This window comes from Syzygium oleosum, unplaced genomic scaffold, assembly GCF_021117445.2.
Source record: "Syzygium oleosum isolate NSW1041296 unplaced genomic scaffold, Sole_v2.1 Sole_v2.44, whole genome shotgun sequence".
NCBI classification, from domain to species: domain Eukaryota; kingdom Viridiplantae; phylum Streptophyta; class Magnoliopsida; order Myrtales; family Myrtaceae; genus Syzygium; species Syzygium oleosum.
This window is the reverse complement of record NW_026607528.1, coordinates 598,207-624,339: the sequence shown is the minus strand read 5'-3', so window position 1 is coordinate 624,339 and position 26,133 is coordinate 598,207. Positions and strand designations below refer to the sequence as shown.

The window sequence follows — 26,133 nt, the reverse complement described above, 5'->3', positions numbered from 1 at the left end:
TTAGCACGAAGAGTCTTGGACCATTGGATGGCAAGAACTCAGTACGCATATTAGACAGTGTTGTGTGGTGTGTAGGGAATCCAACGTCGAAGGCTGAGGATTGTGGGAGATCATAGCCGTGGGTGAATTGCGTAGTTTGAGCACTCCTCAGGTAATCGACTACTCCTTGCCGTTCTCTGTTTCCTGATTTGATTGCTTCATTTTTCTTCTGATGTGTTGGCTGAGAGTTTCTATTTTTGTCTGAATGTAGCTCCAAGTTTGAGTCCTGCGAGACATTTTTGCTATTCCCAAATCTGGGATTCCATATTTCTCTCCTCTGTTTTCTGCTCCATCAATTTCTTTCACAATCCTCTCAAGATGAAAAGGAAAGAACCCACTCATTCAGAAGATCCGATCTACAAAGCGTCTTCCTCTTCAAACTCTCCACATGTAGATGATTATGAAGGCGGAATCGAAAGGCCGAAGGGAAATGATTATGAAGTGTTCTTGAGCTTCAGAGGGAAAGACACTCGCAAAGGCTTCACCGATCATCTCTATAATAGCCTTGCCGATGCAGGAATTCACGTGTTCAAAGACAACAATGAGCTTCCTGTTGGTGAGGAGATTGGTCCGGAGCTTCTCTGCGGTATTACGCAGTCTAAGATCTTAATCCCAATTATTTCAAAGAACTACGCTTCAAGTAAATGGTGCCTCCACGAGCTGGCTGAGATGTTGAAGTGCAAGAGAAATAAAGGGCAGATAGTGTTGCCCATATTTTACAAAGTGGAACCCTCACAGGTGCGACATCTGACAGGGAAATGGAGAGATGCTATAGATGCGCATAAAAAGAATATGGACGAAATGGTTGTGAAGGAATGGGAAGAAGCACTCAAAGAAATCAGCTTGTTGAAAGGATGGCAATCGGAGAAAATTGATAACGGGTACATTATTCTCCAACAAAACATTGTTTAATTTTTCGTAAATAGATCTTTCTTAAAAAAGAATATACATATTGCTATCCTAAACTGAAATTTATTGTTACTTGACAGACATGAAGGAACATTGGTTAAAATTGTTGTTAGAAAAGTGTTGAGCGAGTTAAAAAGACTTTTCCAGCTAAGTGTTCCTAAACAATTGGTGGGAATTGATGATCATGTGGAACAAATTACGAGTTTGATAAATGCTAACTTCAATGGTACACGGATTATCGGAATTTATGGAATGGGCGGCATCGGTAAGACAACTCTTGCAAAGGTGTTATACAACGAGCTCTCTAGTCATTTTGACTGTCGTAGATTCGTGGCAAATATTCGAGAAACATCTCAGCGCAAGGGTATTGAATGCGTACAAAAGCAACTCATTTCTAACACAAGAGAAAATTTTGATGATGTGTCTAATGTTGATGAGGGAATCGGTAAAATCAAATCTCTATTTACAAACAAGAATGTCCTCATTCTTCTCGATGATATGGATGACGATACTCATTTGAATGCTTTGGTTGGAGACGGTACTTGGTTTACAGCAGGAAGTGCAATCATCATCACAACTAGAAACAAGAGTATTCTTGACAAGGTTGGGGCAAGCTTCCTGTATGAACTCAAGGAGTTGCCTTTAGAACAATCATTGATTTTATTTAGTAGACATGCATTTCGAAAGGATTATCCTCCAAGTGATTATGAGGTTATCTCTCGAAATATCACATCTATTACTGGGGGGCTTCCCTTAGCTCTTGAAGTTATAGGTTCATTCTTATACGGAAAGAAAAAAGGAGCATGGGAAGATGCATCAAAGAAATTAAGGAAAGTGCCTAATAAGAAAGTGCAAGATACGTTGAAGATAAGTTTCGATGCATTAGATCTTGAGGACCAATGGATATTTTTGGATATTGCATGTTTTTTTATTGGATCATCTCAACAAAGTCCGACTTATATGTGGGATGCTTGTGATTTTTTCCCTGGGACGGGGATCGAAGTATTGAGTCTTATGTCCCTCATTAAAATTAACGAAGATGGCAAGCTAATGATGCATGATCAACTGAGAGATCTTGGAAGGGAAATAGTTCGTCTAGAAAATCCAAAGGAGCCTCAAGAGCGTAGCAGATTGTGGATTTATAAGGAAGCCCTAGATGTGCTTGACAACAACAAGGTAAGAGTTTTCTGTACTTGTTTCAGTCAATGATGTGGGTCCATCTTCCCTTTGTTGTCTGAAATAAAAATAATTGTTAGTCTTATAACTTGCTGCTTCTACTAGCAAAAGAGTTCTTTTGATTAATTGTTGTTTTTGCCTAATTCTGAAGCATAATTGAGGAGCAATTTCTTGGTTATAGATGATTAATGTATATCTTTACCTGGTAGTATTGTGATGAGGATGCTCTCCTTTTAGTAACTTCAATGCAACGATAAAAACTACAAAAACATAATATTTGACGGAGTATTTTCAGAGAAAAATTGACATTTATAAAATGTTGCGGGCATGCATTTCCCACATATTTGTTTGATGCACGCGTTTGATGTTTGGGTTCGTCTTTTGGTTTCTTGTGAGATCTTTTATTTCTTTTCTTTTTTTTACTAAGTATTGACTTCTTATGAGTTGTTTGGTATGATAAATGAGACGTCCATTCATTTGTGATGATTTAGCTATCTTGGTTCTTGTATTTGTTAAGTTGGGTTAAGTGTATGCCCCAAGTATTATTGGTTGTGCAATATAGTCCCCCATCTATTTTTGTTTTTGCTCAATATAGTCCTCTAACTTCCACTTTTTTGGCAATCGAGCCTTGGCGGTCAATCGTTAGTTGACATCGTCAATTTGTTGATGTGGTAATCGTATTAATTTATTATATATGAGCAACCATGTAATATAACCCTTTAGATATATATTATTTTCGTTGTATAGACTTTTCATAATAGCGGATAGTTTCTTTCTATAAATATGCTAATACCTTTTCTTTTTGTGACGATAAATAATTTTTCTATTGATTCCCCGATATTATTTATTGTTAAATATAAGCTATCGTGCAATTATACTTATTTGTTTATTGTTCAACTCCAAGTGAGCATCTTATTTAGCAAAGATTTAGTTAACATGTATACCGTTATCTTATTTTTGAGAAACGAAAATTAATTTGGGGTAAATGTGATAGGGATTACTAGTTTAAGATTTTTTATGACTTGAAAATTAGTATGGGGTAAATGTGGAAGAAGTCTACCAGTTTAGGATTTTTGGTATTATTAAGCAAAGTAAATATGGTTTTGAATTTCGTGTGATGATAAATTTTCATTATTAGCATGAAAGTTAAAAGGTGATCCACTAAAAGCAATTATAACATATGGATGATTTGTATAATTATCAAACAAGCATGTGCAAATGTCATGAGTATCCTCAGTTAAGAAAAACTAAATATAAACGTTGAGATGCAAAACATAATGAAATAACAAGACTATTGAAAAAAATGCTACCAATGCTTTCCAGCGAGCATATTTTTGCACGAAGGAAAATGTAATCAACTGAATAGAACACTGCTTAGAAGTGAAAAAAAAAAAGGTATCTATGAAGTTGATGACAAAATTACAATAAATAAACAAGAAACTTATAATATGAAAACAAGTAGCGTCTCATATGAAAGAATAAAAGTTTGAAGGAAAAGTTATTATTGACTCTCATTATTTGAGCTCAATGTGAAATTCATCACCTAAAATAAAAAAATGAATTTGAGTTCCTAAAATATTAGGTTTCAACAAAAGAAAAATGTAAAAGACTAGAGTTCCTTAAGAATACAATTTTATTGATCTTCATGTCCAATCTGTTCATACGGAAGATCTCATTAACCTATGGGAAAATTGATCAAAATTTAGATGACTACTACTACACTGTAACAAAATCAACACGACAAGGAAAAGATAGCGTCATACATCTATAGTAATAAAAAGTGTTGTAGCAAATGCGGAAAAGCAAACACAGAACACGAGGATTTACGTGGTTCGATCACAACGTAATCTACGTCCACGGGCGAGGCAAGACAAGATTTCACTATAATCAAAGAAAGTACAGTTTTCAGAAGTCGAAACAATGACAAAAGCTCACGACTTACAAAACTCTCTGAAAATAAAATTCTCTCTCTATATCAATGAGAAAACCTAGCCGCAGTATAAATAGTGCTCCCGAAATTTTTCCTCGGGGGCATAGCCCCCGAACCCCCTCGAGACATTGGTTCGCTTGCTCCAGCTCGAGCGGACCGCCATAGAGATTTGTTCACTTACTACGAGTTGGGCCTATCGGCCCAACTCTCCACGTCGCGAATTAAATCTCAATTTTCGGGTCGCACAAAAATATGTCGAGTCGGGTGTTGAACCGAACCGAGAACATAAAATTCAAGGCATATTTAACAAATCTCCACCTTGGCTTGAATTTCCCAAAATAAAATAGTCAAGAAGCCGAACACATTCTCTCGGCATCCTTAAGCCTACGTGAGCTAACTCGGTGTAGGAAACAAGGGCTGCAACGAAAAAACATATCCACTTCAAAAAACAAATGTAGAACTGTCATTTACCTCTCCACCAAAGCCCCAGAAGGGGCAAACTCAATCGAGCATGCCAATCAAGTTCAAGCAATGCTTAAACTTGTTGGCGAGGCTAACTTAGTCAACATATCGGCAGGATTGTCATTGTACCAATTTTCTTTACCGTCATATTTCTCTCAGCAACTGCCTCTCGAATAAAGTGATACCTGACATCGATGTGCTTAGTCCTCTCATGATATGCTTGATTTCTAATCAAGTATAAAGCACTCTGATTGTCACAAAACAACCGAATTGTCTTCCTGCTGGATCCCAAGTTCCTAAACAAGATTCCTTAACCAAATACCTTCTTTCACTGCTTCTGCTGCTGCTGCTGCTGCTGCCATATACTCTGCCTCTATAGTAGACAAAGTAACTGTCGACCGTAAAGTTGACCTCCAACTAATAGCCGAACTAGATAGTGTGAAAAGATAGCCAGTTAAAGATCTCCTCTTATCGAGATCACCTGCATAATCGGAATCCACAAATCCCACGATTGAGGTATCGTTGGAACTGTTTCTATCAAACACTAGGCCCAACTCTGCGGAGCCTCTAAGATACCTAAGTATCCATTTCACTGCCTGCCAATGGGCCTTTCCAGGATGCGCCATATATCTACTAACCACACTAACTGCCTGCGCAATGTCTGGACGAGTACATACCATAGCATACATAATGCTACCGACTGCACTGGAGTATGGGACACGAGACATCGCAGCCTCCTCGACCTCTGATTGAGGTGAATGTAGAGCTGAAAGTCTAAAATGGGATGCCAACGGTGTACTCACGGGCTTAGCGTTTTGCATGCCAAACCTCTCAAGTACCTTCTCAATATAACTCCTCTGCGAGAGATATAACTTCCCTCCTTTCCTGTCCCTCTGAATCTCCATTCCTAAGATCTTCTTAGCAGGACCCAGATTCTTCATCTCGAACTCCTCACTGAGCCGTTTCTTCAAGATCAACACTTCTGACATGTTCTTTGCAGCAATGAGCATGTCATCCACGTATAAGAGAAGATAGACAAAGGATCCATCTGAACCCTTCCTGAAGTAGACACAACTATCATAGTTGCTCCTGTGATAACCGCTCCCTATCATAAAGCTGTCGAATCTCTTATATCACTGTCTTGGTGACTGCTTCAGACCATACAAGGATTTCTTCAATTTACAAACATGATCTTCCTTGCCTTCTACATAATAGCCCTCGGGCTGGGCCATATAAATAGTTTCCTCAAGCTCGCCATGCAGAAAAGCAGTCTTCACGTCAAGTTGCTCAAGCTCTAAGTCAAATTGATCAACTATAGCCAGCAACACACGAATGGAAGTGTGTTTTACCACAGGGGAGAAAACTTCGTCATAATCAATTCCCTCCTTCTTGTTGTAGCCTTTAGCTACGAGCCGAGCCTTGCATCTAGCATTTTCAACACCTGGAATTCCTTCCTTTTTCTTGAAGACCCATTTACACCCGATGGCTCTTTTTCCCTAAGGCAACTGCACCAAGTCCCAAGTCTGGTTCTTGTGAAGTGATTCAAGTTCCTCAACCATAGCAATAGCCCATTTCTCTGATTCTGTGCAAGTAACAGCTTCTGTATAGGTAGAAGGTTCCTGAATACCCATATCTTCTGCTGTCGTAAGAGCATCAGCCACCAGATCAGAGAACCCATATTTCTGAGGAGGCCGAGTCTGCCTCCTTTCTCTGCCAGTAGCAATAGAGTATGGCTGCTCCACCTCATCTACAGCTTCCTCATTTGAACTTGAATCAACAGGAGCATTTTGCTCGTTCAAAACACCTGAACCTCCACCTCATTCATATCACTCTCATGTTTTCCTGCAAACTCATCAGCAACTTTCCTTTGATCAAGCATATGCATTTCATTAAATGTAACATCCCTACTAATAATGAACTTAGGTGAGTTAGGTTCCTGGCACCATAAACGATGACCTTTCACCCCATCAGCATACCCAACAAAAATACATTTCTTTGCTCTAGGTTCTAACTTACCATCCAAAAACCTTTAGATTAGAGTAATCACAAGGCTTACTTGACCACATCTCAAAAGGAGTCTTACATTCTATTGCTGTTGAAGGAGAGCGATTAACCAGATAACAAGCCGTGTTAACAGCTTCAGCCCAAAAATCCTTTTCCATGCCAGCATTAGAGAGCATGCATCTTGCTCTCTCTAATAGAGTTCTGTTCATACGTTCTGCCACTCCATTCTGCTGTGGAGTGTGTCTAACTGTACGGTGTCGAACAATACCGCATCTGCACGTAATTCATTAAAATCGCCACCACGTAACTCAAGACCATTATCGGTCCTAAGACGTTTGATCTTCTTCCCCGTGTCGATTCTCAACAAGAGCTTTCCACTTCTTGAAGGTTTCAAACACATCACTTTTTCTTTTCAGAAAGTAAACCCAAACCTTCCTGGAATAATCGTCAATGAACGTCACAAAGTAAAGAGCTCCACCCTTAGATGGAACCTGTGCTAGTCCCCATAAATCGGAATGGATATAGTCGAGTGTGCTCTTTGTCGAATGCGTCCCTGTACTGAATCTGACTCTGCATTGCTTGCCAAGAACACAATGCTCACAGAAATCTAGCGAGGTCGTCTGCTCCCCACAAAGTAAACCACGTTTACTCAAAACTGACATGCCACGCTCACTCATGTGGCCCAAACGCATGTGCCACAATTTCGTTCTATCATTATCAGAAACGGAATTGCTTGTGCCAATCGAAGGACCCATAACTGTGCTACCCTGCAAATGATATAAGTGATTCACCTTGCTTCCTTTCATCACAACCAGATTGCCTTTTGTAACTTTGAGAACTCCACCTCCACCTGAGTACACACACCCAATGGAATCCAAACTGCTCAACGAGATAAGGTTTCTCTTCAAGTCTGGTATATGTCTTACTTCAGTTAAGGTTCTTACTGCTTTGTTGTGGCACTTAATCCGAATAGTACCAATACCCACGACTTTGCATATAGCATCATTCCCCATCAAGACTGATCCACCATTCAATGGCTCGTATGTGGTGAACCATTCCCTGTTTGGGCACATGTGATATGATGCTCCCGAATCCATTATCCAAACATCATTGGACAAATTAACAGCAGAGCATGCCGTAAGAACACTATCTGACGCATTAGCCTCATTTTCGTTTGCAACATTCGCCGAATCTTGTTTTTGACTATGCTGCTTATCCTTTTTCTTGAGTGAAGGACAATCTGACTTGTAATGTTCCTTTTTATGACAATAGCAGCACTCAACGTTCATCTTGTCTCCAGGTGGCTTAGATTTTGAACAGCCAACAGATTTCCCTCGGAAAGCTTTATCCCTGCTCTTGGTCCTGCCTCTCACAAACAAACCATCTGCTTTATTTTCACTGGTATTCCCATTCAATTTTGTTCTCAGTTCTGCAGAATTCAAAGATGCTTTGACGTCCTCCAAAGTTATGGATTCACGTCCATAAAGCATCGAGTTTACAAAATTTTCGTATGAGGCAGGCAGTGAACATAACATGATCAAAGCATGATCTTCATCCTCGAGTTTAATATCTAAATTTTTCATATCCAGAACAATTTTATTAAACTCATCTAAGTGTTCCTGAACAGACGTACCTTCGCACATCTTTAGGGTATAAAGACGCTGCTTCAAATAAAGTCTCGATGTTAGAGATTTCTTCATATAGAGACTTTCCAGTTTCTTCCAGAGACCGGCCGCTGTTTCTTCATCTGCGACTTCTCGCAAAACCTTGTCATCTAGAGACAACTAGATCGCGCTATGTGCCTTCTCGTCCATCTCTTCAATCTCAGCCGAGGTCATATCGTCTGGATATTTTCCGTCCAGCGCCCTAACCGTACCCTCTCGCCTCAATAAAGCCTTCATCTTTATTCTCCATAATCCAAAATTGTTCTGTCCGTCAAAAGATGAGATCTGAAACTTCAAAGATGCCATCTTGCTCGAACCCTAGAATCGGACGCAGCTTTGATACCAGTTTGTTGTAGCAAACGCGGAAAAGCAAACACAGAACACGAGGATTTACGTGGTTCGATCACAACGTGATCTACGTCCACGGGCGAGGCAAGACAAGATTCCACTATAATCAAATAGAGTACAGTTTTCAGAAGTCGAAACAACGACAAAAGCTCACGGCTTACAAAACTCTCTGAAAATAAAATTCTCTACATCAATGAGAAAACCTAGCCGCAGTATAAATAGAGCTCCCGAAATTTTTCCTCAGGGGCTACGCCCCCGAACCCCCCCGAGACATTGGTTCGCTTGCTCCAGCTTGAGCGGATCGCCATAGAGATTTGTTCACTTACTACGAGTTAGGCCTATCGGCTCAACTCTCCGCGTCGCAAACTAAATCTCAATTTTCGGGTCGCACAAAAATATGTCGGATCGGGTGTTGAACCGGACCGAGAACATAAAATTCAAGACATATTTAACAAAAAGAAAGTAAGAATCATGTATAGAACATTCGATATTATCAATTTTCCTTCCATGTACAATGCAAAACCCTCAGCGAAGAAACACATAATAAGAAAGGAACGTAAAACACGTGTACCTTTTGCAATGACATTCTCGTTTTCATTTTGATATTTAGACTTGCAAATGAAGTATACTAGAAAGAGTGGGGGTATTCTACAATTGGGATTCTTTAATTTTGATACATGCTTTGATGGCAAGTTTGATAGATGTATTTGGACCGTTTGAGTCGTATCGGTTCACATATATAGGATAGGAGTAAATGTAGTGTTATTTCACATATAAATGGCAGGAATTTTCATAGATATATTTGAATTACTGTATCCATAAAGAGAGGCCTGCTATTGTAATTGCAAATGGATGCAAATTTTGGGAATTCACAATGTGCAAATTGCGAAGGGCATAATTGGAAGAGGAAAACTTTGGGAACAACCGCTTGAGCTTCTCATCTATACATAGATTAGATAAATAGTATGCAATCACAACATGTCATTTCACAAAATTTAAAGGGAGAAGCCTACACCATGATAGTATGATAGCAAATTGAAATCGGGGCATTTTATTTTACATTAGTTGATCTCATCTCATCATTTAAAACTTATGGTCCACAATGTTTCCAAGTTGCAGGGCACTAGAAAGATTGAGGCACTTTCTCTTGGCAAATGTGGTATAGGAAGAAGATACATAGCTGAACAATTTCAAGAAATGACCAATTTGAGGTTCCTTCTAGCGGATGGTGCGAATTTCACCGGAGATTTCCAAAGCTTACTTCCTAAATTAAGATGGCTTCAATGGGCGGGTTGTCCCTCGGATTTTACTGCGGCCAACTTTCATCCGAAGAAATTAGTTGTACTCAATCTGTTTAACAGTGCAATTTCGGAGGACTGGGGAGGATGGGTTCCACTCAAGGTAAGATGTAAATAAGGCATTGAAGTATTTTCAATAAAACATTTTTTTTCCTTGTACATATAACATTTGAAAATTGATTTTCATAATTAAACTAGCCCGTTTCTCTTTTATTTCATACTATTGAAGGAAAACATGGCGCCCAATGACTGCATCTCTCTCCCATTTGAATCTGTCATCTGCTTTTGGATAATAAAAGTTGCTTTTGTCAAATCAATAAATATTCCCTTTGAAATGTTATACGAAAATAAATGCACTCAGCACTTGTACATTCCCAAAATTCTTTTGCAATTGATATTCTTAAAAAACATTTATATGTTGGCGTTGCCAAACACTACTAAAAAAGACATTTAAAATTAAATAAGACAACTGTGAAATAGTCCAGGAGCATGGGTATTTTTTGAGGAATTCTAAAAAGTCAAAAACATAAGGAGTAGTGAAAAATCACAGGCTGCAAGGGTCCATTCACACTAAGGTATCCTTTCTTTGTTCTAGATGGCAACCGAACTCAAAGTTCTCAACCTTGAGAATTGTCAATATTTGAGAAGAACTCCCGACTTGTCTGCTTTCGAAACTTTGGAGATTTTGATTCTTGCAAATTGTGGGAATCTGAAAGAGATTCATCCTTCTATTGGGGACATCGAGACCGTCATTTCCTTGGATGTCTCTTATTGTAAAAGACTCAAGCAGCTACCAATAGGAATAGGTAGAATGGTAAAATTGAGGGAGCTTCGCATAAATAACACCGATATACAAGAGATTCCTATTTTGAAAGGTTGTTTGATGAAGCTGGAGACTCTACATGCTGGAAGTTGTAAACGACTTTCTCAACTTCCTAAATCTATGGGATCCCTTGTCTCGTTAACTTTATTGGACTTATCTTGTTCAGCAATTGAAGAATTACCTGAATTCATTGGTTCCATGAAGAACCTCAAGACTTTGTATGCCACTAGGTGTACACTGGTAGCCCGCATACCCAGCTCCATTGGCGATCTAGCATCTCTGCAAAGCTTGTCCTTAGGTTACTGCTCCTCATTGACAGAGATCCCTGATTCGATTGAAAAATTGGCATCATTGATTGAGCTGAACTTAAAATGCACATCGATTACGAAATTACCTAAAGGCATTGGAAATATGCCAAATTTGAGGATCTTGAAAATTAGTGGAACTGACATAACAGAATTGCCTGATGTCATCGGGAAGTTGGCAAAACTCCAAAAGTTGGAAGCTAGAGAATGCGAAAAACTAGAACAACTACCTAGCAATATATGCGAATTGGTTTCGCTAGAGAAGCTTTCTTTAGATGAATCAGGCATTTCGGGCTTGCCAGAAAGCATTTCTAAGCTCTCTTCTCTCCAAGAGCTCAGCGTTGGACGTTGTCGAAAGCTCCAAGAATTACCAGAACTACCCTCTTGCTTAACAGCTCTAACTATCACTTGCCAGAGGCTGTCGTTGCCCCATCTTTCCCAGCTAACCCATCTCAAGAAACTCAATTTTTATGATTGCCCTTGGCTTGAACGTGTCCCAGAGCTTCCCATTGGACTATCGGAGCTTGCTATTAAAGGTTGCACAAAATTGAAAGCATTCACGAATTTGCCAAACTTGAAGCACTTATCATATTTGCATCTCTGCGGGTGCTTTGATCTCACAGAAGTCATCAGCGTGGAAGGTTCACATTGCCTATCCAACTTACATGCAGGGCAATGCCCGAAGATATCTAGGGTTGATGGGATTGAAGATTCTTCGAAGTTGATGAGCCCAGAGGCATCTCAGCTTGATGGATCGCTAGATCTTTCCAATTCAAAGATTCTGCAGGGAACAAACGCCGCAGCAAGTTGTGTGAATTCAATTGAAATCCAAGGCCTTGATGGATCAAAATCCTCACAAGTGTCGGACATCTTTAAGTGCACGTCAGTCGGACGATTGCTAGACTTTTCAAGTTTGAAATATCTGAGAACCCTTTGGGTTTGGAATTGCAAGAGTGTAACTGAAATTCAAGGCCTTGATGGATCAGAATCCTTGAGAGCTTTGGAAATTAGAGGGTGCTCTTCCCTTAGATCAGTGGACCTTTCGAACTTAAAGAAGCTGCACATTTTTTTTTTAACAGATTGCGAAAATTTAGTTGAAATTCGAGGGCTCGAGGGATTAGGACCCATGCAATATTTTGGTATTGATGACTGCCCGTCTCTTAGAGAATCACCGGACCTGTTGCGTTTAAGTTCATCGGCGACGGGGATCCGCTGAAGTGGAGGTCGGGGGTCGGAGGTCGTCTGGGCCAGTGAGGGGGAGGATCACAGACAGAAGAAGGTGTTTCGGATCTCCTCCCCATTTTCTCTTCCCATTCCCTCATTTATTCTTTCTTTCTTTTCTCTTACTCTTTTCTCTTTTTTTTATTCCCCTCAACTTTTTGTTTACTTAACCGTTTCGTTTTCTCTCTCATCAGTGCGCTCGAAGAAGAGAAACAAACAGAAGAGGACAAGTTTTGGCGAGGGAGGTTTCACCGAGTGGCGCGCTTTCTCTCTCCTGTTTTTCCTTCCCCCAAGGAGGGGGGCTTCCAAATCGATGGTGCTCGCAGACCATTTTGCCAAATTTCTGAAGGCTCGCCTTCCGATTTCTAGGAGCGGATCCAGATGGTTAGTCCTTTTCCTTTTGATCGAATCGTCCTTTTACTGGCAATTGTCCAATTTCTGATGCTTGATTCGCCTGCCTGTTTACTTCTTCTTCTCCTTCTTCTTTTTCCTCTAATGAAGGAAAGGTTGGGGTTCGATGATGTTCCTGTGGAAGTCTGATGGTTGCGCCTGTGTTATGTATGTATACAAAAGTAAAATATGTCCAAAAAGCAAAGGGATTAGCCCTGGTGATATCTTTTCTGGCAGGCCTCTTGAATTTGCACTTACTTATGAAGTGAAAATTGATTGATATCGGGCGAGCCTTCATCACCTCAGTAGCAACAATCTGAGTTTCCGCCATAACCATTTGGCGTTGGAGGAGACAGCAAACTCAATAGGTAGAAGTTGTCGAGAGGTTACCTGGTGAAGAATATACCTTTGGAATTGAAGTAAAACGTGTGTGATGAACAAAGAGAAAAGGCACAATTTTTAGGTTAAGTAGTTTTATCTTTTGTTTCATCGTCTTTTTCAGGGTTTAGTGAAGTCAGTAGTATAGGGATAGATTCTCTTTGTTTTAGATGGATAGGTATTTCCTTGGTGCCTTGCTTAATATACCTTTTATGTAACAAAGAAACCGGGGAGAAAAGAAATTGAGATTGGGTGCCAGAGGAGTAATTCATAATAATACTAATTCAGGGATTGGCGTTTGTCCACCCACTGACAAACTAATGTACAATCGATTAAAGATGAATTATGAGTATGGGTTGCACCTCTCCATTCCAATAACTGTTCTCCCTAGCATGAACACAGCATGTGTTATGTTTGCTGGTGGTGAAAGGAATATTAAAAAAGCAGGAGGCAAGATTATTGTGTTCAGTCGTCTACCTAGTTCTTGGGGCATGAACTTTTGTCTTCCTAGCTCAAAACACTCTTTGCCTTCCTCTTCAAACGATTTAAAGGAGTCAAAGTTATTTGATGACACTGATACTTGGATATTCATACATGTTAAGTTGTTTTTCCTGTATTTAGTTGCTCCCAAACATTCATGTAATAAAAGAAGTGTCGTACACTCCCTTGTTAGGAGGGAATGGGGTCGTCGAGGTTAACCTATGTCCAAGTATTTGCCTTTTCATCTCTGATTTTTGGGTGATAAGCTGATGGAATTTTCACTCTTTATTGATGGTACATCATCATTGTTATGCTATGCTGAATGCTGATAAGTTCCTCTAGATTAGTCAGAGCATTATGACTAGTGGCTAATAATTATACCTATAGAAGATTTTTACCTTGAAAATCGTTTTTAGGAAAGCTATCCGTGTAGGATGCAATTAAAAAGATGGAAGCTGGTTCCATTGAAATCATTCCCAGTTGGGATCAGGAGTAGGATCATTGGAGATGTAGAATGGAATTCCTAATCCCAGTCCCAAATATCATACTTTGCCTATTTAATTAGGACTCAACCTCATAGTAAATGAAATTAGGCCCCAATTCTCATTGTCCATGACCCATTGTGAGTCTAAAACAATATCTAAAGGCCAAACCTGCTAATTAGGGCCAACTTTGGGGATTGAACCTTGAGGGGTTATAAATGAGAAAGAGGTGCTGCCTTCTTCCTGAATTAGATTGAATGGAAGATTTAATTGGTGGTTGTGGCAACGCTGAAGATACTTTCTACACAGACTTGGGTGAATCCATAAGCCTTTCGCTGGAGTAAGAATAACTTTTTATTGCTGGAGTTGGAAGTGGGCTCTATCTTCATGAGAGCTTGGCTTGGGGTAATGGAAGGTCTTCTGTGCCTCCACAAACAGCAGTGCAGCACAATGCCAACAACTTTGTGCGGCAACCATCTCTTCTGGCTGGGGACGGAATTTTTTTTTACGTCATAGCATATAGCTCTTTACCCTGTTTATTTCTTTCATCCTCCTGTCTTCTTGTTTTCACTGCTGTCATCTGGTTTTGCGATTGTTTCATTCTCTTCTTTACTTTTGCCCCAGATGCTTCTCTAGTTAACTTTCTTTAAGAGGTAGGAGAGCTTCTTCAGTGATGTGCTTCTGCTGTGGTGATGCTCCTGCTTTTGTCTTCTACTTTTGAGATTCATTCCCTCTTTTCAAAGATAACACACAGGTGTTAGTACAGAAAAAAGATCAAGAATCTATCATTTTAGACCTTAATTTTCTGTAGTCTTATGATCATTGATTCAAAGTATGGTCCAATTTCAATCATTTAGGATCAATCTTAACAACCTTTAGGTTAGATTTTATACTGCAGGGATTGCCTCCCATATGTGTACTGATTAGATAATGAACAGTCGTTTTATGTAGCCGTGACATGCCATCTATGTATAACTATCGAGGTGGGAATGTGCTTGCCATATCGACGTGGGAATTGGCTCTAGGCAATCTGTTGGGATGCAAGATCTCAGGTCTGGTGCTTGTGCTTTAGAATCTAGTATGGTGGAATCCTCTAGAATCTAGTATTGTGGAATCCTTGTCAGTTTCCCACCTTGTGTTTCTGGATTCTCTCCCATGATTGACCCAAATTTTTACTTCCTGTTCTCCTACTCATGTTTGATACACATCACATTTTTTTCATGTCTAGTTCATGTTACGTTTCATGATACGTCCTTTATGGGGATATTATAGTGCTTGTCCTGTTTTCAAGTTTTCAATTGGCAGGGATCCTCTTCATAGAGATACATGTAATTGTATTGCACCTTGCTATTGTCCCTTTTTGTTCCTTTGTTGACCATATTTTCATTCTAGAGTGACAAATTTTCCATGCTATTAATCGAATAGTTCAAATCAAAGTTTTAATTGTGATCTAGATGTGATAAAGTCATTCACTCGATTGGATGGTGACCAACATGTTGCTGTTTTCTTATCAACAGGCTGTGATAGCAATGGTGCAGCAGGCTATGCAATATGTTGACCAGACAACTGATCTTGAGACCAAGATAGGGCTTATTAAGACACTTAACTCTGTCGCTGCTGGGAAGGTGAATATGTTTAATCAAACTCTATTTCAGCTTATATTCATTGGCAATCTATTTTTGTTTCGTGGTTTCTATAGCTAGTTTTGTCATGCCAGATATATGTCGAAATTGAGGTTGATCAAGAAACTTGCAAAAATAAAGGAAGAACAGGGTCTTATAGCAGAAGCTACTGATTTGATGCAAGAAATCGGGGTAACTTGAATTTGACTTCTGTTGTCATGTAATTGGTTTTTCCTTGTCCAACATTCCTGTGATGGGTTTGAAGTGCAGGTAGAAAGTTTTGGAGCAACGGCAAAGACAGAGAAGATTGCCTTGATTTTTTAACAAGTACGGGTTTTTGTATTGCTTTTAGCCGTTTATGCACTATTACTATGATTGGTTTTCTGATCGATGGATTTTGCAGGTTCGTCTGTGCATAGATTGCCAGGATTATGTCTGTGCACATATCTTTTCCAGGAAGATCAGCCCCTGAGTGTTTGATGCAGATCCTTCTAAAGGGAAGAAAAAGCCTAAAGAAGGTGAAAACGTTGTGGAACAAGCGCCAGCTGATATTCCGTCTCTTCTGGAGTTGAAACGGATATACTATGATTCATGATACGGTAAATTGGTGTTTTGCTTTTTCTGATGTTGTGTCTACTATCTTTTAGCTAATTTGTTTTTGCCAATCAAGTACAATGAAACTTTATGGCTCTATATATATGGCACATACTCTTCTTCCTTTCTAGCTTTATCGCAAACTGTGACGTTCCAGATGTACTTGATGGATTTGAACTCACATCTTAGTATACCTCGCATTTATGTGGTTAACGATGTAGGTATTACTCACATAACAATGACTACCTTGAGATTTGTCGATACTATAAGGCAATATATGAGATTCCATCAGTGAAGGGCAACCCAGAGCAGTGGATACCGTTGAAGCTCTTTCCTTGTCAAGTCTTCACTGAGTTTTTCAAGGCACAGCTGTTCATTCTGTGATTTAATTGAATGCAGGTTCTAAGGCACATGAACCTATGCGGTCAAGCCTTCTTAATGCCACTTTAGAGGATAAACATCTCTCAGAAATTCCCCAATTCAGGTACCATCTTTGAATTGTTCTTGGTAATTGGTTGTACATCTTGCAATATCTCAATAATGTGCCATAGAATTCGATTAACCATGCCTTTGATATTTTAACGCAGGTTGCTGCTGAAACAATTGGTCGCGGTGGAGGTCATCCAATGGACTCCTCTTTAAAGTACTTTCAAAGATGAAATTTGAGAATGAGAAAACATGCTAGGAGATGGACATGTTAAGAAGGCGGCAGAAAATCTTAGACAGGGCCCAATCATAGTCAACAGAAGAATTTTGGCTTCTCTTGGGCAATACAAGCTACCTTTAGCTAGGAGCCTCTTCGGAGAATCATCGAACATGTAATTACAGAACTTGTCATTTTTCTTCTTTTCATTGGATCATCATTCAGATGTGACTCACTCTATTTTCTGCAGAATATTAGTGCCGTTTGAAGTATTGCTTAAGGATTACCTTAAAGAGACTTGCAGAGCTGTTATGCCTCAGTATCCAGGTCTGATTATATGGAACTTTTGTTTATGTTTTTTTATCAATGTGACTCTTTATGAATGATTGCCTAGACCCCTCATTTTACCCTGAGCAGCCTCTCTGCCTGTGATCCCTGATTGGGGCATGGTTGCTGGACTTGGATACAAGTTCCAAAATATGTGTAAAAGAGCTTTTGGTGCATTGAAAGCCAAAGGCTTGTCATGGATTTGAGAATGTTGTCTTCATAGTTTTGTTTTGTACTCTTGGCTTAGTCAACTTCTGCTCATAAACTTATTGTAGCTGTAAGTGTCGTTGTCTGGCATTGTGAAACCATTTCTTGTGCCATGGAGCCTGAAATTCTAATGCGCTTTAGAAGGGTGGGAGGAGCTCTGCCATATTGCTAGATATAGCTGAGCAAGCTTTTCTGCTAGTATTAACACTCACCATTTCCTGTGTTACAATTGATTGAATCACTCATGGAAAATAGCTCTGTTTTTGGATTCTCTTACTGCTGTTGTTGAGAGCTTTAATCAATCACATGCCTCAATTTGTTAAATCAACACTATCATTTGATAGATAGACCATATAATGATAATTATGCAAGCTCGTTTGATATTCTATCAGCATGACCTCTTCTATATTACCATTTTAGGAAGCTGAGAAGCATCTCTCCTTAATGGTTTTTTCCAAGTCCCTGGTGGCAAAGATAGACTGGCCAATAGGAATTGTCAGTTTCCAGACGACAAAGGACAGCAATGAGATTTTTAACTCAGGAGCAACAAATTTGGAAAAGCTGCTTGACCTTGTCGAGAAAAGTTGTCACCAAATCCCCAAGGAAACCACGGTTCATGAGGCTGCTTTGAGAGGTTGAAGATGTTTTTAGTTGAATAAATGATCTGTCTCCCCTCGAGCATCTCTCTCTCTCCCCCCGAAGAATGCTGTTTCACATTGTGGTCTGAAGTGGGGACTGGAGATATTCATGATAGAACTCTGGCGTAGCTGTCTTAGATTTGATTGCATATTTTGCAGGAGGACCAGATCCGGGCTTGTTTCAGACTGAAGTGATATACTGAATACACTCTGTATAGGAATTTAGTTTGGTCTTTTCATCTTTCTTCTTTCCTCTTTCGCCCCCAACCCCACCCCCCTTTTAATTGAAGATTTGTGGGCTTTCGGGGTCCCGAACTTGTACCATTGGAACTGGTATCAGCACGAGATGTGCACTCATTTGGACAGAAATAAGCACCTTGTTACAGAATTGTGTTTCGCATTACAAATATTGCTGATGCTTGTGTTTTTCGAACAGCGGGGATAACATTAGCTCTCTAAAGAGTAAAGGTTTAATGAATGCTACTTTTCCATGTCATTTCACATCTGAAATGGGCACCTATTTCTAGGGAGCTTCATTTCAATAAGATAATTGCATTTTTTATTTTCTCAAAGGACGTTATTTTTCTCCAAGTTGATATCTGATATGGGATGGACCTTGTCCTATAGATTTCCAGCTCCTTCATTTTCTTTATGGAAACCGAAAAGATTGGAAAAAGTTGTGGTCACGACAACTTTTGACTGTGGAAGAAGCCGTCCTGGAAGGCCGTCTTGCCTTCGCAAGCGTCCCCTCTCTCCACGTGGGCTACGATCTTTCCAGGCAAAAAACGTGACCACAAATTTTACTTTCCGTAGAATCTCGAGTTCGGTCCTTGTTGAGAACTTGCGATGGTTTCTGAAGGTGGGTTTCTTTGTTTGTGGATAAAAAACATTGCGGCTGAGACGGAAGTGTCGGGGAGAGGATAAGCGCTCGTCCCTACTGATCTGAGCATCACAATGCCCTAAGGAACATACGCACAAATTGGTAAATTGCAACTTCTTACCGCAAAACATTCTTTCAATCCTTGTTCTGGATAATCAATGAGGGCGGAATCAAATCGCTTTACATTTGTTGCTTCAGCGCCGGGATCAGGTTTGGCATGGAAGCATTCGATCGACATTGGTGCAGGCATGATCAATGCGTACTACAGAGGCCCGGTTGGGGTAATCCTGTTCAACCTCTCGGACGTCAACTTTGAAGTGAAGGTCGGTGACAGGGTTGCGCAGCTGATCATGGAGAAGATCGTGACTCCCGATGTTGCGGAGGTTGAGCACCTAGACTAGACTCTGAGGGGCGAGGGCGGGTTTGGGTTGATGGTGGTGTGAGGCCCGTGTGTTAGGTTTTGGCAATCAAATTTATTGTCTATAGGTTTATTTTCATTGTGTTTTAGGTTGTGCCTAGGATGCACGCAGGCTGGCATGAGCATTCTGTTGGTGAGAAATCTTGTCGAACACTTGATGTGTAATCTGCTAATCGCTATGTGCTCAGCCTCTCTCTCTTTTGTTGTGAAATTTGGATCCCGCTTTTCGAGTTGCTAGTTTGCTGGGTTGAGCCTTGCGGCAAGTAATTAGCTAGTCAACTGCTGGCTTACGTATTAGTCCTAGGTGATGGTATTGGGCAACTATATAAGGGGATTCTCAGTGCTTTTACCTAAACTTCTTGGTTTAGTGCCATGATTATGGAATATGTGTGACATTGTTGACTTAGCGGATGCACTATCTTGCAAATGATTTTTTTTAGGGTCTGCCACCTCCTTTTGCGCTAATTATTGAAGTTAACTTTCCCCGGGTAATAAATTACTCAAGTCGGCAAGATCTGGTAGAATTGCTTAAAAGATGTGCTTTTGGAACTCTTTAATGAATGAAGATTGGGGTTTATATTTCTGTGGAAGTTTAATGGTGCTCCTGTGTAAACAAAGAATGGGTAAAAAGCAAAAAGTTAGCCTGGGATATCCTTTCTAGCAGGGTACTTGTATTTACTTTATGAAGCGAAATTGATCAATATAAATGAGTCTTCGTCACCAAAGGAGCACAAAGTGAGTATCCACCATAACCCCTAGTGTTGTCGCTTGCTCTCAAAAGCAAAAAAAAAAGGAGGAAACAACATACTCAATAGGTAGAAATTGTTGAAAGATTACTTGGTAACTTAAAGGAAACATTCGACTAAGATTAGTTATCGGTAAATATCTCCCTAATCTATCAAGTCAACGTAAGATCTTCCGATGTTGCATCCTATCAAGAACACTAATTGGAAGTTCTCATTAACAAAGCAGAGAAATAACTCTTTCAACTGAGTAGGAAAATAATGCACAAAGCTATGAGGATAAGCTGGACATTGAGGTACTATCTACTAGTATCTAGTAGGCAGTTACTAACAAAATACTTTGAACTTGTATTTTTACAAGATGGACCCTCCCTTTGGAATTGATGTAAACATATGTGAGTGAAGGATTGAAAGATAGATATCCTTAGTCTAGAATGACAAAGGGAAAAGGCAGATTGTTTAAGTTAAGAAAAGGCACATTGTTTAAGTTAAGTAGTTTTAGTTTGTTTCATCATCTCTTCAGGGTTTAGTGAAGTCAGTAGTTGGTGCTCCTCTTTGATTTTATTTCTGGTTAGTAGATTTGGTTTACGATTTTAATTTTCTTGTATAGGGATGGATTCTTTTTGTTTTAGATGGACAGGTATTTCCTTGATGCCTTACTTATTATACCTTTTACATAAAAAAGAAACCAGGGAGAAAAAAAATTGAGATTGGGTGCTAGAGGGGTGATTCAAAATGCTAATCCTTGTTAGTAGATTTGGTTTAGGATTTCAATTATCTTGAACTGTTGTTGTGTGTAGTTGTAACATGCCATCTAACGAGTGTATGTTGGCATATCTATATGGGTATTGGCTCTGTGCAATCTCTAGAGATGCAAGAATCCAGGCCTGGTGCTTGTGCTCTAGAATCTAGTATTGGGGAATCCTCTTCAGTTTCTCGCCTTGTGTTTCTGGATTCTTCCCCATGTATGCCCAAATTTCACATCTTCTAGTTCTCCTACAAATGTATGAATCACAAGACTCTTTTCTCAAGTCAAGTTTAGGATACATTTCATGATATGCTTTATATGGGGATAATAGTGCTCATGCTGGTTGCAAGTATTTTCAATTGGCTTGGATACTCTTGATATAGATAGCTGTAGTTGTATTGCACCTTGCTATTACCCCTTTCGGTTCCTTTTTGAACTGTATTTTCTTTCTAGAATGAATAATTTTCTAATCAAATGTTCAACTCAAAGTTGTAATTGTGCGCTAGACACAATCGAGTCATGACTTGATTGGATGGTGACATATGCATTGCTATTGCTATTTTCTTATCAACAGGCTATGACAGCAATGTTGCAGCAGGCTATGCAATATATTGACTGGAGTCCTGATCTTGAGACCAAGATAGAGGTTATTAGGACACTTAACTCTGTCGCTGCTGGAGGTGAATATGTGAAATCAAATTCTATTGCAGCTTATGTTCATGAGCAATCCGTTTTGGTTTCTTGGTTCCTATAGCTAGTTTCATTCTGCAAATATATGTCGAAATTGAGAGAGCGTGGTTCATCAAGAAACTTAAAATGTCACGCCCCGAATCCCCATCGAGCTCGCGACATCCCCTGCTGCGGTCGAATTTGTTGCGACGTCCCAGGAACGTCGCCGACCCAACCCAAACATCAGAGTTAAATCTCGGCGGAAGCAATCAAAAATCCCGGACAATAAAATTGGAGAACACCAGGAAGGAACAAATCGACAAACCACCAAGCATATATTACACTTCCAAACATTTACATCATCCGCCAATACAAACCACAAAATAATTTATAAGCACACCGAACTATAAATTCAAAACCACCAAATTATCAAGATCAGCTCTCTAGGTCAGCACTATCCAAAAATGGGGCGCATCGTCCTCCCAGAACTATCCCCTACGCCCTCTCGAAGGCGTCCACTCTAACTCACTGTCCTTGGCATCACCACTTGAATCCTCCGCAGCTGTCTGCTCACCAGACGACTCCGAGTCGACCTCAACCTCGACATTCAGGCGGGGGCTCTGAAATGGTTTGGTTGAAACAACCATGAGATCACATCTCAATAAGACACAACCTAAGCCCCATCTAGGCTATCACGTAATTCCAGACACATCCAAACGCGCAACCAAACAACCACACAACCAGCAATCAAACATTCACACATACCTGGACTCTCTGCATACGCACCATGCCCGTTAGCCCACAATCCCAACATACAATTCTTGCACACATGCCATCACATACTTTCCACATATCAATACACACGCCAATCATACCACAGCAGTACATCACAGCCGCGCGCGTGCCTCGATTATAAAGCAAAACCTACTTGGGCACGTCCCATACCATGCCTAGCAGATTTTATCCCATAATCGCGCACTGCATTACGCGATACAAACACACTCGCACACCAACTCACACCACGCGTCACTTTCTCAAACCTCGCACCTCAAGCCAATTCTCGCTCATTCTCAACCTTTCCACCACTACCGCGCCCGCGTAAAACGCATCAGGCCAACGGTCTTCTGACCTCGTCAGGCATCGACACCCCGTCGGGCCGGGCATCGTCACCTCGTCAGGGACGGCATCGTCCCGCGTAAACGTACATGCCTCAGGACGGAATCCTACACACACTTTCCTTCTACCGCGCCCGCGTAAAACGCATCAGGCCAACGGTCTTCTGACCACGTCAGGCATCGTCACCCCGTCGGGCCGGGCATCGTCACCTCGTCAGGGACGGCATCGTCCCGCGTAAACGTACACGCCTCAGGACGGACCTCACCCCGTAAACGTACACGCCTCAGGGTCTCACTTTTCAAACCAATCATACATTCCAGTACCTTCGTTCCACTCAAACCACATTTGTCACACGGCCACACCTACACACTGCCAAACACGCACACCTCACACACATTTCACAATTTCACATTCTCGTCACACGAACATGCCACCCAATCACACATTCTTGGCACGCGAATACAATACGCGAATGCACTATCACACCACCACATCTCACGGCCAAACACACACTGCATATCACCAATCCACATAAACTTGCAAATTATCACAATGTTTAGGACAAAATTAGGATAGTTAAAAAGTTTAGAACTAAATTGACAAGTTGTCAAAAGATTCATAATTTAATTGACACAATTGAAAGATTGAGGGTTGAATTGGCCTACGTATAACATGTTTATAACTTTTTGGATAATTTTCCTGAAAAAAGTATCACCAAATATTTATTCGATTGTGGAGAATCATCCGCCGAGAATTTATATACGCGGTACCCAAAATAAAGTTCACATAAAATGTTAAATAAATTTAAGGAGAGAGATAAAAAGTGATTTACGTGTGGGATAATGACTAGATAATCTGTAGGCGTGATGTGGCATGGAGAAATGTAGTTCGAGAAAATTGTTTCTGAAGGGATTTATTTGGAGAGTTATTTTCCTAGACCAATCTCTTTTGAGAAATAAATAATAGTTTGATCGTGGACGGAACAAACTCACGCGTCCCCCAGACATTTCTATTAACAAAATCCTCGGGGATAAACGGAATCTCTTGTTAGCACGAGGAGCATGGAGCACTGCTAGTTGGTTTTCTTTTCTATTTTGTTTATTAATAGAAAAGGCCAGCCAAGTCACGACAGTGGTGGCTGGATCTCAGATCTCAATGAAAGCACATGGCATGCGCCTTCCTCATATAATGCTGAGCATCGGTGGAGATCCCAGTAGGGGCATGAAAGTATAGCTCGTTAGTTCTCTTTTCTATTTTCTTTCATTAAACTCGGAGCGTGAGTGTTGCGCGTGATTGCATGTGCGCATGTAAGTATTTGCTCGTCGGGTTCCACACACCTTCCGCATGATGCTGCCGAAATTTCGAGTGCAATGACTGTTCTTTCTGCGGCATGCCTCACAGCGGTTCAGTTAGCGTGAAGAGTCTTGGACCAGTGGATGGCAAGAACTAAGCCTTGTTCAAAGCGCGCACGGTAGAAAGTGTTGTGTGGTGTGTAGGGAATCCAACGTCGAAGACTGAGGATTGGGGGAGATCATAGCCTTAGGTGAATTGTGTTGTTTGAGCACTCCTCGCTTAGTCGACGACTCCTTGCCCTTCTCTGTTTCCTGCTTTGATTCCTCCATTTTCTTCTGATGAGTTGTCTGAGAGTTTCTATTTTTGTTTGAGTGTAGCTCCAACTTTGAGTCCGGAGAGACATTTCTGCTTTTACCAGATCCGGGATTCCATATTTCTCTCCTCTGTTTCCTCCTCCATCAATCTCTTTCACAGTCCTCTCGAGATGAAAAGAAAAGAGCCCACCCATTCAGAAGATCCAATCTATGGGGAGTCTTCCTCATCGACCTCTCCACAAGTAGGTGATTATGAAGGCGGAACCAAAAGGCCAAAAGGAAATTATTGCGAAGTGTTCTTGAGCTTTAGAGGGGAAGACACTCGCAAAGGATTCACCGATCATCTTTATAATAGCCTTGTCGATGCAGGAATTCATGTGTTTAGAGATGACAATGAGCTCCCTGTTGGTGAGAAGATTGGTCCGGAGCTTCTTTGCAGTATTGCAAATTCTAAGATCTCGATCCCGATTATTTCGGAGAACTATGCTTCAAGCAAATGGTGCCTCCGCGAGCTAGCTGAGATGTTGAAGCGCAAGAAAAGTAAAGGGCAGATAGTGTTGCCCATATTTTACAAAGTGGAACCCTCACAGGTGCAACATCCGACAGGGAAATGGAGAGATGCTATCGATGCGCATAAAAAGAATATGGATGAAATGGTTGTGAAGGAATGGGAAGAAGCACTCCAAGAAGTCAGCTCATTGAAAGGATGGGAATCGGAGAAAATTGATAACGGGTACATTATTCTCCAACAAAACATTGTTTAATTTTTCATAAATAGATCTTTCTTAAAAAAGAATATACATATTGCTATTCTAAACTGAAATTCATTGTTATTTGATAGGCATGAAGGAACATTGGTTAAATTTGTTGTCAGAAAAGTTTTGAACGAGTTAAAAAGACTTTTCCAGTTAAGTGTTCCTAAACAATTGGTGGGAATTGATGATCATGTGGAACAAATTACGAGTTTGATAAATGTTAACTTCAATGGTACACGGATTATCGGAATTTATGGAATGGGCGGCATCGGTAAGACAACTCTTGCAAAGGTGTTATACAACAAGCTCTCTAGTCATTTTGACTGTCGTAGATTCGTGGCAAATATTCGAGAAACATCTAAGCACAAGGGTATTGAATACGTACAAAAGCAACTCATTTCTATTGCAAGAGAAAATTTTGATGATGTGTTTAATGTTGATGAGGGAATTGATAAAATCAAATCTCTATTTACAAACAAGAATGTCCTCATTCTTCTCGATGACATGGATGATGATACTCACTTGAATGCTTTGGTCGGAGACGGTACTTGGTTTACAGCAGGAAGTGTAATCATCATCACAACCAGAAATAAGAGTATTCTTGACAAGGTTGGGGCAAGGCCCATGTATGAACTCAACGAGTTGCCTTTAGATCTATCGTTGATTTTATTTAGTAGACATGCATTTCGACAGGATTATCCTCCAAGTGATTATGAGGTTATCTCTCGTGAGATTGCATCCATTACTGGGGGGCTTCCCTTAGCTCTTGAAGTTATAGGTTCATTATTGTGCGGAAAGAAAAAAGGAGCATGGGAAGATACATCAAAGAAATTGAGGAAAATGCCTAATAAGAAAGTGCAAGAGACATTGAAGATAAGTTACGATGTATTAGATTTTGATGAACGACGGATATTTTTGGATATTGCATGTTTTTTTTATTGGATCATCTCAACAAAGTCCGATGTATATGTGGGATGCTTGTGATTTTTTCCCTGGGATGGGGATCGAAGTATTAAGTCTTAGGTCCCTAATTAAAATTGACAAAGATGGCACGCTAATTATGCATGATCAACTGAGAGATCTTGGAAGGGAAATTGTTCGTCTAGAAAATTTAGAGGAGCCTCAAGAGCGTAGCAGACTGTGGATTTATGAAGAAGCCCTAGACGTGCTTGTCAACAACAAGGTAAGAGTCTTCTGTACTTGTTTGGGTCAATGACGTGGGTACACCTTCCCTTTCTTGTTTGAAATAAAAATAAT

The 26,133-nt window shown here is 40.3% G+C and overlaps 2 protein-coding genes across 10 annotated transcripts in view; both read left to right on the top strand.

Annotated features, from left to right (window-relative positions):
- The first annotated feature begins 44 nt into the window (after positions 1-44).
- Positions 45-25,998, top strand: LOC130136236 (disease resistance protein L6-like). The gene is made up of 3 exons (XM_056306427.1): positions 45-151; positions 24,185-24,854; positions 24,963-25,998. The coding sequence occupies exons 2-3, from the start codon at positions 24,292-24,294 to the stop codon at positions 25,858-25,860; spliced, it is 1,461 nt and encodes a 486-aa protein (XP_056162402.1). The 5' UTR covers positions 45-151; positions 24,185-24,291; the 3' UTR covers positions 25,861-25,998.
- LOC115693881 (disease resistance protein L6-like) overlaps positions 277-26,133 on the top strand; it is a 37,170-nt gene continuing 11,313 nt past the window's right edge. Inside the window, exons 1-8 of one of the 9 annotated variants that reach the window (XM_056306412.1) lie at positions 281-920; positions 1,029-2,124; positions 9,646-9,933; positions 15,427-15,534; positions 15,627-15,723; positions 15,797-15,858; positions 15,935-16,130; positions 16,525-16,586. In XM_056306412.1, the coding sequence (XP_056162387.1) occupies positions 358-920; positions 1,029-2,124; positions 9,646-9,933; positions 15,427-15,534; positions 15,627-15,704 (2,133 nt within the window). In that variant the 5' untranslated portion in view covers positions 281-357 and the 3' untranslated portion in view covers positions 15,705-15,723; positions 15,797-15,858; positions 15,935-16,130; positions 16,525-16,586. Of the gene's footprint in view, positions 921-1,028; positions 2,125-9,645; positions 9,934-15,426; positions 15,535-15,626; positions 15,859-15,934; positions 16,131-16,346; positions 16,610-16,712; positions 16,944-17,018; positions 17,096-17,722; positions 18,329-26,133 lie in introns of those variants that run through there. The other 8 variants (XM_056306414.1, XM_056306416.1, XM_056306413.1 and 5 more) reach the window with 8 other exon arrangements.

Bases quoted from the DNA above. Each gene is read 5' to 3' on its own strand.
- LOC130136236 (XM_056306427.1), top strand. From the start codon at position 24,292: ATGAAAAGAAAAGAGCCCACCCATTCAGAAGATCCAATCTATGGGGAG. The intron at 24,855-24,962 runs GTACATTATTCT...GTTATTTGATAG, and splicing joins TCGGAGAAAATTGATAACGG to GCATGAAGGAACATTGGTTA.